Source organism: Eleutherodactylus coqui, chromosome 4 (assembly GCF_035609145.1).
Source record: "Eleutherodactylus coqui strain aEleCoq1 chromosome 4, aEleCoq1.hap1, whole genome shotgun sequence".
NCBI lineage: Eukaryota > Metazoa > Chordata > Amphibia > Anura > Eleutherodactylidae > Eleutherodactylus > Eleutherodactylus coqui.
In genome coordinates, this window is record NC_089840.1 from 33709027 (window position 1) to 33721893 (window position 12867).

The 12867-nt window shown below is 45.5% G+C and overlaps 1 protein-coding gene across 2 annotated transcripts in view; it reads right to left on the reverse strand.

Moving 5' to 3' along the window:
* PIR (pirin) overlaps positions 1-7945 on the reverse strand; it is a 48281-nt gene extending 40336 nt beyond the window's left edge. Inside the window, exons 1-2 of one of the 2 annotated variants that reach the window (XM_066599196.1) lie at positions 7924-7945; positions 562-703 (exon numbers count right to left, since the gene is read on the reverse strand). In XM_066599196.1, the coding sequence (XP_066455293.1) occupies positions 562-675 (114 nt within the window). In that variant the 5' untranslated portion in view covers positions 676-703; positions 7924-7945. Of the gene's footprint in view, positions 1-561; positions 704-7512; positions 7850-7923 lie in introns of those variants that run through there. The other variant, XM_066599195.1, reaches the window with a different exon arrangement.
* Positions 7946-12867: the final 4922 nt, after the last annotated feature.

Sequence of the window (12867 nt, forward strand, 5' to 3'; positions counted from 1 at the left end):
AGTCACATAGACTGCAGCATGTAAAGGGTTAACACAGCAGAGATCGGAGGTTTTCTCTGATCTCTGCTGTAAGAGCTGGTACCTAGCTGTCCTCTGACAGCTAACAACCAGCTCTCCCTGCCACAGAGACCATCGGCTGGCTTCTGACAAGCCGATGGTCTCTATGGCAACTTGTAAACAAAGCAGGACATTGCCGACATGTCGGCAATATCTTCTGCTGGTTTTTCAAAGCCCTTACACTGCTCTGTGTGGGTCTGTGCAGGCAGAGCACAATGTCACAGCTTGTGGCATTGTGCTCTGCAGCTCCCATAGTGATACATAGTTCGGAAATCTTCCGGGCTATGTTGCTATGAGCAGTGGAGCTCGTCCCCGGAAATTTTCCGGGCGTGCCACTCAAGGGGTTAAAAGTTTACTTTCTCATTAAGGCATCCACTCTTCCTTTGTTCCTTTCCATGGAATCCCTGACCAGGATCTGAGGAACCTCCGATAAGGCAACAATTCCTTTATTATCTGGTACCCCGGTCCTGGAGACTTCTATCTAGAGCTAAATGAAATTCTTACCTCCGATCTGCCGATGCTTCTGCGGACACGGGCACCAACTCCCTCCGACTGCTCCACGCTGAGCACGACCTGTGTCACTTTTCTACTGGCCATTCTTGCAACACGAGACAGCATACACGGGTCAGAATCTGGATGCTGCGATCTGTAACAAGCACCAAGACAATCAGCAGGAGGACTCAATGGATGGTCTTCCACACAGTATCAGAAAGCAGAGGGCTCTAGCACACATGAGAGTATAAGGCGGGCGGTCAAAGTTCTCAGCTTTGTTTCCTTAACCAAGTGGAAAAAAAATTATAAATACTGTTAAAAGGAAGAAAATCCTCCCAAGGGGGACCCGTGATTTACTGCCAAGGCTGAATTTAAGGGGAAACTTGGCCAAAAAACAATGTAACAGTTCCAGTCACATTTTCAAAATTCAAACAAACTTTTCTTTGTGACGGACAGTAGAATATTGCAAGCAACACGGCACAAAACAACGAGGGGTGTGTGTATGGAAGGGGGGGGGTTGCCTAAGAAAGGTGGGGGAAGTTATCCCCAAAACATTGCAGGCGTGTAGGTACCCTACAGGAAGAAACCACGTAATCTTGTAGATATGATACATTTTAACGGCTAACAAAAATACATGATGTTACAGCGAGCTTTCAAAGCTACACAGGGTTCTTCTTCAGGCATAATTAGAGATGGGCCAACCTGGAAAGAAGACTGAAAAGTTGGGGGAAAAAAACAAAAAACTTTTTTTCTTCCAAAGCCCTTTTTTCGGGAACAAAAGTGTGTAGAATATGTTCTTTTCCCATGATAAATAATATATCTCTGACATGGTACTCCTACTATATAACATACAAAATGGCTTTGGAAGGAAAACCTGTTTTTTTCCCCAATTTCTCAGTTTTTTTCCAGGCCTTCCCATCCCTACAGATCCGAGGAGTACACACACATATGACAAGGCACAGACATGGGGTGATTAATTAGCACTTAAAACAATACCAGAACAGAATAAGTAGAGGAGTAAATACTTAATTAGTCCACTGATTAGAGACCATAAAACTTTCATATCTCTTAATTGGTGTTAGGGGGTCACCAGGCCTGTGTATTATCTCTGCACCAGATTTCTCATATTCTCCACTGATGTAAAAAGCCCCCTCCTTGCTTCGGTTCAGTCCATTCTAAGTGTCAAAGATAGTTATAAACTTGTACTCCCAAACTCTTCTATGACGCTGAGATTTGAAATTGCCTTTTAGTATAATAACTTTCATATGTTCTAAGTTGTGTCCGTGACTAGAAAAATGCTCGGCCACGGGTAATTCTTTCTCTCTTTAATTGTGTGGCGGTGAAACCTCATCCTCGCTTTCAGTTTTTGTCCTGTTTCTCCAATATAAAGACCCCCAATGGGACATTTACTGCACCGGATCAGGTATACAACAAATGAAAGTTCCTTCAAAAACTGTGTGCAAGTGTACCTAGAAGAAATGATGCGGTTGTGAAGGCAAAGGGGCGGTCACACCAAATACTGATGCGATTTACATTTCTCTTTTGTTCAGTCACTTTCCAATTTGTCATTTGACAAAAACAAACTAGTAAGCCTTCTGTTGCTGAAGGCATTCTTACTTTGTAGCATTTTTCTACAGCTGCCCAAATGTTTTGACTACAGAGTGGATACATAGTTTGCATGGACACCCCTACCAATGCTGAAGGGCTGAACTACTAAAGCTTGTTACATAAACACATACTGTTTTGCAACATAATTGGAGCCTGTGCCTCGGTTGGACGCTGCGCCGTGTTGGGAGACTCGGTAGTTTGCATAGAATCAGGTGGTGACAGCTGTGTAAGGCCGCCTGCATGTGGGGGCTCACAGCAGAATCAGATCCTGTGCCCAGCTGGCATCTGTGCGTACCTGTATTTTCTGCTTTTCAGTACTGCAGATGGTCCGCACAGTTAGCCATTGGACATGCGCAGTACTTTTTTTTTTTTTTCAACTCCTTTTCACGCAGTATCTGCGACCCGTCCGCAACGTCAATTGCAGACAGGCCACAGTTCGGAGGGCTTCCATAGACTTCAATGGAAGCCAACTGTGCAGAATCTGCAGGAAAATGTTGCATGCTGTGATTTTTCATCCGCGATCAGAAATCACAATTGGTTTCCACTCGTGTGCCCGAAGAATCGTTTTTGCATTGCACGCTATGGGCGGTATTTGCTGCGGAATCTGGAGGCAGTCACCCCCTTCCAGATTCTGCAATTCTAATTCGTCCATGTACATTCACCCTAAGGCTGGTTTCACATCTGTGCCAGGACCTCCGGTTGAGGGCGGACACCCACTGGCATTTTTTTTCTCCACTGCGCTGCGAGAGCAAGTGAAAACTCTCGCCTCGCAGTGCGAGAAAAAAAAATGGGATCACGCTGGGATATCGCCATTTTTTTTAATGGGGCCAGTGGCAGCAGCGCTAACCCCATTGAAAAGATATGGAGAATACCACGGACTTCTGCCACAGCTGTCAATGGGATCGGCGCTGCTGCCAGTCCCATTAACCCCTTCCCGCTGCAGGGCGTAAGTTTACGTCCTGGCAGCCTGGTACTTCCCGCAACAGGACGTAAACTTACATCCTAAAGATAGCGCAGGATCACATATGATCCCGCGCTATCCCGTAGCTAGAGCCGGCTGTCAGTCACAGCCGGCGTCCTGCTGCAACAACGGGGGGGGGCATCAGAGATGCGCCACCCCCGCTGTTAACCCCTTCCCTGCCGCGATCTAAGTAGATCGCGACAGGGAAACAGGGAAAGAGCTCACAGAGGGAGCGGACTCCCTCTGTGTCTCCGGCCGGAACTCGCGATGTCATCGCGAGAGCCCGGCCTGTCACCATGGCAACAGGACGCCAGACACTGGCGTCCTGTATTGCCTATGCCTATGATCGCTGTATAAGCGATAAGGCATGGCAGAGCAGTAGCTCTGCCATGCCTTATGACAGCGATCATCAGAGCAGTGATTAAAGTCCCTCAGAGGGACACAAACAGTGTAAAAAAAAGAAAGATTAAAAAAAGGAATTAAAAAAAATGTAAAAAAAGAGTAAAAAACATTTTTTTATGCTTTTTCTCAGATTAGCATAAAAAAATAAAACCCCACATATTTGGTATTGTCGCGTCCGTAACGACGCGTACAATAAGTTGCACATGCTTTTGATTGTTCACGGAAAAAAAAACGCTAAAAAAACGCTAAAAAACTGAGGCAAAATGCTAATTTCTAGCATTTTGCCTCCTCACTAAAAATGCAATAAAAGTGATCAAAAAAAGCCGTATGTACCCCAAAATGGTACCAATAAAAACTACAGCTCGTCTCGCAAAAAATAAGCCCTCATAGAGCGCCGTATATCGAAAAATAAAAAAGTTACAGGACTTTGAATGCAGCAATTTAGAATAGAAAAAAGATTTCCAAAAAAGAGGTTTTTATTGCAGAAAAGTGGGAAAACCTAAAAAAAATGTAAGAATTTTAGTATCGTTGTAACCGTACCGGACTGCAGAAAAAATGGAATGTCTCATTTATGCTGCATGATTAACGCTGTAAAAAAATAAAAAAAATCTATGGCAGAATTGATGCGTTTTCTCTCCCTGCTATCATAAAAAAAAAAATAAAAAAAGTTTTACAATATAGTTTATGTACCCAAAAGTGGCACCAATAAAAACTACAGTTCGCCACGCAAAAAACAAGCCCTCATACGGCCGCGTCGACGGAAAAATAAAAAAGTTATGACTTTTGATAAACGGAGAAGAAAATCCGCCAAAAAATTGTTGCGTCCTTAAGCCCAAAATAGGCCGTGTCATGAAGGGGTTAAAAGCAGCGGTTTGTGGCAAACCCCGTAGTATGATTTTCGGGGAAGGGCTTGAAATATAAGCACACTAGCTCCCACCCCTCCCCTTGCCAAAAGCCAGCGAGGGGGTGGAAAGGGGGAGGTAGTTTAGTAGAGCTAAACTGTCTCCCCCCGCCCGACGGTATCCCAGGCTCGGCGTATACTCGCCAGACCCGAGCTGTCTAAACGGGAGATATAGCTGTGAGTTAGTGACGGCTGCCTCTTGTTCACGCGATTTTTGGCCGGGCTGTGGCAGTGACACGGCCGACTGAAAATTGCCTATACTTGTGTGAAAGAGCCCTTAAGGCTGGTTTCACACAGGTGGGAAGAGTCGCACGATTTTCACCTGTCAGTAAAAAATAGAATATGAAACCAGTGATTTTGAATGGTTTCATTCGGAACTGCGAGGTTTTTACTGAAGCGATATTGATAAAAAAATAAATAAAATAAATTTATATATATATTAATCGCAGTATGCTCTATTTTTTTGCGTTTTTTAAAATCTCCCATGTATTCCTATGGAGGCTTCTTTTTATCGCATCACAATGCTACAAACGCGCGCTGCGATGTGATGCGATTTTAACATTACAAAGTCCCATTGACTTCTGCGGGGAAAAAAACCCGAAAAAACGCATGATTTTATTACGAACGGCAGTGATGATGCGATCTTCCCACCCGTGTGAAACCACTCTTAAGGGCTCTTTCACACAAGCATAATGTTAAAAAAGCACCGCAAGAAAATCGCAAGCTCATGCGATGCGATAAAAAGGAGGCTCCGTTGGGAAATAAGGGAGATTTAAAAAAAAGAAAAAGGCAGTAAGATGGGGCACTTCACGATTTTTTTTTTCCCACACAACAACGCATGAGTGAAAACATCGCAAATGTGAAGAAAACCATTGAAAAGCGTGGGTTTCATATTTCTGCGTTTTCACTCACTCTTGCATCGCGCAATTTTATCAGAAGTGTGAAGCCGGCCTAAGGGCTTATTTATATAGATGTATATTAACAATAAGCAGAGAGCAGAAACCATTTATGGCAATTAGTTCCTTTCCATTAATGTTGTTCGCGCGCACGTTTTAAGCGTACGCAAAAAAAAAAATTTAGGACTTGCTCTATCTTTCAGCAAAGGCCTCATAGAAGTCTATGGAAGGCGCACAAATGTATAATATGCTGCGCAGTTCCGTAAAGAAGAGAACCACCTTTGGTTAAACAGCCTTTTAAATGAGGGTGAGAGCGTTTACACTCACCTCATCTGAATACGCCTCATTGGCTACGGGCTCCTGGCAACAAGCATGCCACTAGGTATTTGCTGTGCAATTCCATAGACTTTAAGGGGCGATTTCGGTCTGTGATTACAGACTAAGATGGGACATGAAACGGTCTCTCGCATTCAGTCAGTGAGTGAAAAAACTCTAAATACCCCAAAGCGATGCGTCGAATTTCAGTTGCTTCACTCAGACGAACGCGTTTTTTGCATGCAAAATATTTGCGCAAGAATAAAAAAAAAGTAGGACCTGATCTTTCTCGGCTGAGATGAGGTGTGAAAAGATAGGTCTTGCCCTATCTTTCGTCATGTTATGCAGCAAGCTCCCATAGACTTCTACGGCAGCTGAAAAAAAGGGAGGGGAGGGAGTCACCCTGCGTACAACGCTGGGAGAAGATGACCGCTCCCTGTAATTAGGCCTTTCATCGCCACTCCGAGGTTTTGTTCTGATCGTTGCTCGCCATCGCTTCAGCGTGTTTTTTTACATTCGCGCTGCAGCGGCCGGTGTGAAGGACTTTAAAAACTTCAATTATGATCGGGGCTCGAACTTGCACGAATGTATTTTTAGCGAATATACGTTGCATATGGGTGAAGGTGTATATATGTATACGCTCGTCTGAAGGAGGCCTTGTGCTGTACACATATTACGTCCATAACATATGCCCATGTGAATGAGCCCTAAACATGCGCACGCTACACTCGCTCAGCTGGGGTTTCCATTTTTCTGCTCCGGTTGTTTGGGGAGCAGGAAAAGAGCAACCCGTGGCCGAACGGATCCATTTTGGGACACAACTAAATGGCGCCGAACAGACCCCATTGACTAGAATATCTGCTTCCGGCCAGTCGTTGGGCATTTTACAGGCCGAAATAGCGCAGAATGCACAACTATTCTGTCCTGCTTTTGTAGCGCAAATCAGCGACAGAGGTTCCAACCCTCCGACGCTCATGTGAGTGAGGCCATACTCTGCACACCTGCAAATGTAATACAGATACATACAAGAGGGCTCATTGAACAGTAGTGAGACCGTCTGTATTTTTTTTCCCCGTGTGATAGGTCTAACACGGCGCCGGTTTGTGAACTTCGTGCATCAGCATGTATGAACCTGCAGTTGGCCGCACTCTTCAGCATTTTGTCACAGCGAGTAAAAGGGCTTCGTACGCGCCGTCATGGCGGTAGACATTTCGCTAGAAGTAACAAACAACTGAAAGACTAATTTTTGTATTAACTTTGGGACCCAACAGTCACAAAAACACCCGTGCCGCGTTACCAGATCTACCACGTGGGGGGGGGGGGGGGGGAAACACAGGCAGCGTCATTACCTTTCTGACAGCCCTTGTAGTATAACGCATTAACCCCTTAACACAGTTACATCCCAGGCATGCAGGGTTTGTATGGGGCGGGATTAGGAAAAAAATATAAAATTATTATATATGTACTGCTGCATCCATAAAAGTCCAATCTAACAAAGTAACTTTATTTATTCTGCATAGTAAACATCAGAAGAAAAAAAAATACACAGCACCAGAGTTGCACCTTTTTTTGGTCAACCCACCTCAAAAAAAAAAGTTATAAAAAGTGATTTAAAAAAAAAAAAAGGGGGTCTTCAAAATGGCATTATTAGAAACTACTGGATGCGCCGCAAAAAATGTACATCTTATAAATAGACCGCTTACCCCCATTTCATCCCACTTAGAAGTTTGTAAAAGTTCTTCAGTACATCATTGACAAATACAAACTCATCCCATAAAGAACAGGCGATCAATGGAGATTAAAACAAAGTTACGGTTTGTAAGACTAACAAGCCATAAAGTTAGTGTAATGTATGGGAAGCCCAGAGCTCCGCAGCTTACCTCTCCTCGCGAAGGCTCGGCCACTAATGTGCGCCGGGGCTGCAGCGGCTTCCTATAAAGGCTGTGCCAGCCGTCTCACTGTGAGTCAGCAGAAACAGTGGCCAGCAGTGAGGAGCCTGCAGCTAAGGATCAGCAGGAGCGGCCCTGTGTGCTCAGCATTAGGCAGCACAATGCTAACTGTCATCGTCATTGGGTCAAGTCACACTCAGCACCCCCCCCCAATATGTGCAGCCCACAACTTCAGGGCTTCAGGAGTGCAGGACTACTGCTCCAGGCAGGAAAGAGTTAAAAGAACGGTCTATCAAGAACTCCAACCTGAAGATTCTAAACTTTTAACACTTTCCTTTCCGGTGCACAGACCAATATACATAAATGCTGCCATTCACACAGCTGTCAGGACACACACAATACCTGAGACATGTAAACAGAGGCTGCAGACCCCTCCCACATCACAGGAAGTCCCGCCTCCCTCTGACTGACAGTCCCAACAACCAATCCGAGAGAGAGAAAGTTGCAAAGTAAGAAGGGAAAACAAATGTGCAAACTGAGACATTCCAAGTGTTGCGACTACTTATACTGAATTGTTACAATGTGTCGGTTTTACAGTTAACCCTTTCATGCTGCAGTTCTTTTTCATTTTCTCATTTTCCTTTTTTTCCACTTTCAAAAAAAATCATAAAAGGTCATTTATTTTCGACCTCACTCATTTTTTGCAAGATGAGTTGTATTTTGCAATGCTAACTTTTAACATATCGTATAATGATGTAATAATAATAATAATCTTTATTTGTATAGCGCCAACTTATTCCGCAGCGCTTTCAGGCATGGATAAATGCAAAACAATACAACAATTGCAACAAATACAATGCGAGATACATTGGGTTAGACACAAATGGGTTGGGGGAGGTGCAGGGGGTGCAGGGGGTGGGGAACACAGGCAATAGGAAATTTCATGTACAGATCATTTATCAGAAGGCAAACAGGGTGGGGCACCATAGGGAGGGGCGAGGGACTAGGTCAGGAGATTTGGTATGCTTCCCTGAAGAGGTGCGTTTTTAAGGCACGTCTGAAATTTGGTGCATCGGGATTTGTCCGGATGCCTTGGGGTAGAGCATTCCAGAGGATGGGTGCTGCTCTGGTGAAGTCCTGTAGGCGAGCATGAGAGGTTCGTATTACAGGGGCGTTAAGTCTGAGTGTGTTAGCCGATCGGAGTGAGCGGGCTGGGTGGTATACTGACAGTAGGGAGGCGATGTATGCTGGCGCAGCGCCATGCAGAGCTTTGTGAATGAGGTAGAGGAGGTTAAATTTAGTTCTGCAGTGGATGGGCAGCCAATGCAGCGACTGGCATAATGCAGAGGCGTCTGAATAACGACTGGATAGAAAAATGAGTCTAGCTGCTGCATTTAGTATGGATTGGAGTGGAGCGAGTCTAGTGCGGGGGAGGCCGATGAGTAGCGAGTTGCAGTAGTCAAGCCGGGAGTGGATGAGGGAAACCACGAGCGTCTTTAGCGTGTCCGTGGTTAGGAACGGACGTATTTTAGCAATATTTCTGATGTGCATGTGGCATGTTTGGGCCAGAGATTGGATATGGGGGACAAAGGAGAGGTCAGAGTCCAGTGTGACCCCAAGGCATCGGGCATGCCGTCTGGGGGTTATGATGGTGCCAGACACTGGAATGGAGATGTTGAGGGGAGGTCGGTTAGAAGGTGGAAAGAAAAGGAGGTCAGTTTTAGAGAGGTTTAGTTTGAGAAAAAGGGAGGACATAGTGTTAGAGACAGCGGACAGACAGTCGGTGATATTTTGGAGGAATGGTCCAGAGATCTCACGAGAGGAGGTGTATAATTGGGTATCGTCAGCATAGAGATGGTATTGGAGGCCAAATTTGTGGATGGTTTGTCCAATTGGGGCAGTATAGATAGAGAAGAGAAGGGGACCAAGGACCGAGCCCTGGGGTACCCCAACAGCGAGAGGTAGTGGAGCAGAGATAGAACCAGCAAAGGAAACACTGAAAGAGCGGTCAGAGAGGTACCAGGAGAACCAGGACAGAGCAGTATCCCTTAGACCAATAGAGTGGAGCATAGTGAGAAGGAGATTATGGTCGACAGTGTCAAATGCAGCAGACAGGTCAAGGAGGATTAGTAGGGAGTAATCACCTCTCAACTTTGCAGTCATCAGGTCATTTGTTACTTTTGTAAGGGCAGTTTCGGTCGAGTGTAGAGAGCGGAAACCAGACTGGAGGGGGTCGAGGAGCGAGTTGTTAGAGAGAACACGAGTAAGGCGGGAGTAGACCAGGCGTTCCAGTAATTTGGAGATGAAGGGGAGGTTTGAGACGGGTCGGTAGTTGGCAGCATCAGTTGGGTCCAGGGTTGGTTTTTTAAGCAGAGGGGATATAATGGAGTGTTTGAATGAGGATGGAAAAGTGCCAGAGGTTAGGGAGAGGTTGCAGATTGTAGTGAGGTGAGTAATGAGAGCTGGGGAAAGGGACCGGAGGAGGTGAGAGGGGAGAGGGTCGCTAGCGCAGGTGGTGGGGCGGGCAGTGGAAAGGAGCCTGGAGACTTCTTCCTCTGTCGTTGGTTCTAGCGTAGATAGTGAGTAGGTGCTGGGTGCAGTGCTGATGAAACTGGGATCGGGGCTAACCATGCAGCTTTCAGAGATTTCTTTTCGAATGTTGTCGATTTTTTTCTTTGAAATTGGAAAACTTTTGAAACTTTTTAAAGTAAGGAGAAATGGAAAAAAGTGAAGTTGCACAATTTCTGGGTGGGTTTGCTTTTATTCACAGTGCAGTAAAAATGGCATATTGGCTTTTTTCTGTGGGTCATTTTTTTAAATGTAGTACAACTTAAGGGTTTATTTACACGGATGTATATCGGTTTTCACGTCTGGCCAATATACGCTGACCCTCTGATGCATTGGCTTACTGGGCGCTCTCACACCGGCGGTGGCAGCTGCATGGATTCCTATGGGAGCCTATGCCAACTGCTGGAGAAGGGAGGTGGGAGAAAGTTTACCAGCGTGACTGCTAAACTCCCTCCCCTTCTCTTCTCCTCTTCGCCCCCTGCCGCTGTTTGCAATTGGAGGGGCAGGGGCGGAGCTAAGCTTTGCCCACTCCCATTGCTGGCTGCTAACAAGGGGCAGGGAAGGGGCAGGAGTTTAGCTTCACCCCCATCCCGCCCCCTGCCATTGCAAACAGCCAGAGGGAAGGAGAGAGTAGGTGAGCAGGCAACGGGGAGGGAAGGCGGAATGTCTGCCCAGGCCCCGCAGCATTGCAACCTCGGCGTATATGCAACAGGCCCTTTGCCGTTCAGGTTTTTTTACGGTGCCGGCGGGCGCATGTAAAACACCTACGGCCGTGTAATTGGGCCCTAATGGCGCCTTTACACTGGCGAGAAAATCGTGTGATTTCCACGCAATGCGAAAGTGAGTAAAGATGCAGAATTATGAAACCAATGATTTTCAAATGTTTCTTTCACATTTGCGATGTTTTAACTCATGGGACGTTGCTAGAAAAAAAATCGTGGCTTGTCCTATCTTTTAAATCTCCCAGGTTTCCCTATGGAGCCTCCTTTTTATCTCATGGCAAAGCGGGAAGTTCCCATTTTTGTATGATGAGCTGTGTTTTTAACATTATCAAGTCCTATTGACCTTCAGGCTAAAAAAAAACATTGCGCAAAAAAGTGTGAGAAAATCGGAAATGGCAGTGTTGTTTTTAGGAGAAAAAGCATGACCTGAAGATTTTGTTAATACCATGTTGGAGTATGATTGCTTTTTATTTAATTTTTTCTTGGATATGGGGTGATCAAAAAAAAAAGTGTAATTTTGTCTATTGCATTTTTTTTTGGAGTTCATTGTACAGAATTGGGGCTTATTTACACGAGCGTATATTGGCCGGTGTTTTCTCTGCCAGCCGATACACGCTTCCATCGGAGCAGTTCACCCCTTCCTTCCCCTTCACTGACTCTCTGCCTCTCTCCCCCACTCTGGCGTTTGCAATGGGAAAGGGCATCATGGAGGCGGAGCTAAGCGCAACTCTATCCCGCCCACTCCCATTGCTGGCTGCGGACAAGGGGCGGGCAGGGAGCGGGAGCTTAGCTCTGCCCCGCCCACTCCCATTGCAAACAGCCGGAGGGGAGGAGAGAGGCAGAGAGCTGGTGAGGGGGAGGAAAGGTGGGGACTGCTCAGATGGCCGTGAAAACGCTGTCCGATATACTCATCTATATATATAAAGCTGAAAGCCCTCACTGACTGACTGACTCACTGACTGACTGACTGACTGACTGACTGACTCACTGACTCACTCACTGACTCACTGACTCACTCACTGACTGACTCGCCGAAAGTTCTCCAACTTCCCGATATCGTAGAAACATGAATTTTGGCACGAGCATAGATTATCTCCAAAATAGGAAAAGTAATTGGGTCCCAACTCGATTATTCAATTCTAGCGCAAAAGAATTGGCGTCGAAATTTTACGTACATAATCTAAATCTGTCACTTCCCAATGCCTTAGAAACTTAAAATTTGGCACGAGTATTGATTATGACATAAATAGGAAAAGTTACTGGGTCCCAACTCCATTATTCAATTCTATGCGCAAAAGAATTAGCGTCCACATTTTACGTACATAATCTAAATCTCTCACTTCCCAATGTCATAGAAACATGAAATTTGGCACAAGCATTGATTGTGTCATAAATATGAAAAGTTAATGGGTCCCAACTCGATTATTCATTTCTTTGCGCAAAAGAATTAGTGTCCAAATTTTATGTACATAATCTAATTCTCTCACTTCCTGATGTCATTTTATATGAAGGAAACGTCGCATGGTTTCCTCCACGTGGTGTTTCCTGGGTAACACAGAGAACTATGCAAAATGGTGAACATATCTTTTTCCTCAGTATCTCTAAAGTAACCACGACTTCATAAGATTTTCCATGTGAACACCAGATAAACACCAGTACCAAATTAACTCGGGCGAAGCCGGGTATATCAGCTAGTATGTAAATAAGCCCTTAAAAATGTGATATTTTTATGACATGGACTTTAAGGCCTCATGTCTACGGGGAAAATCAGGCCCGCCGCGGACATAAGGCCTAAAAAGAAGAATAAACCCACATGCTTCGGACAATGCGTGTCTCCCCTTCTTCGCGGCCGGATCTTCTTTCTTTGGCCCGGCGGATGTGCTCGACAGGCCAGCAGCGTGCCGCACGCATGCGCGGAGCATGTCAATTTTTTTTCCCGCACGCGGGATAAATGACATCCGCAGGTATTTAACTACCCACGGGTGGTCAATGCATCCCTATGGGGTGCGGATCCGCGTGCGGGAGAAGAGTTAAAATCCGCTCAGGATTTTAATTC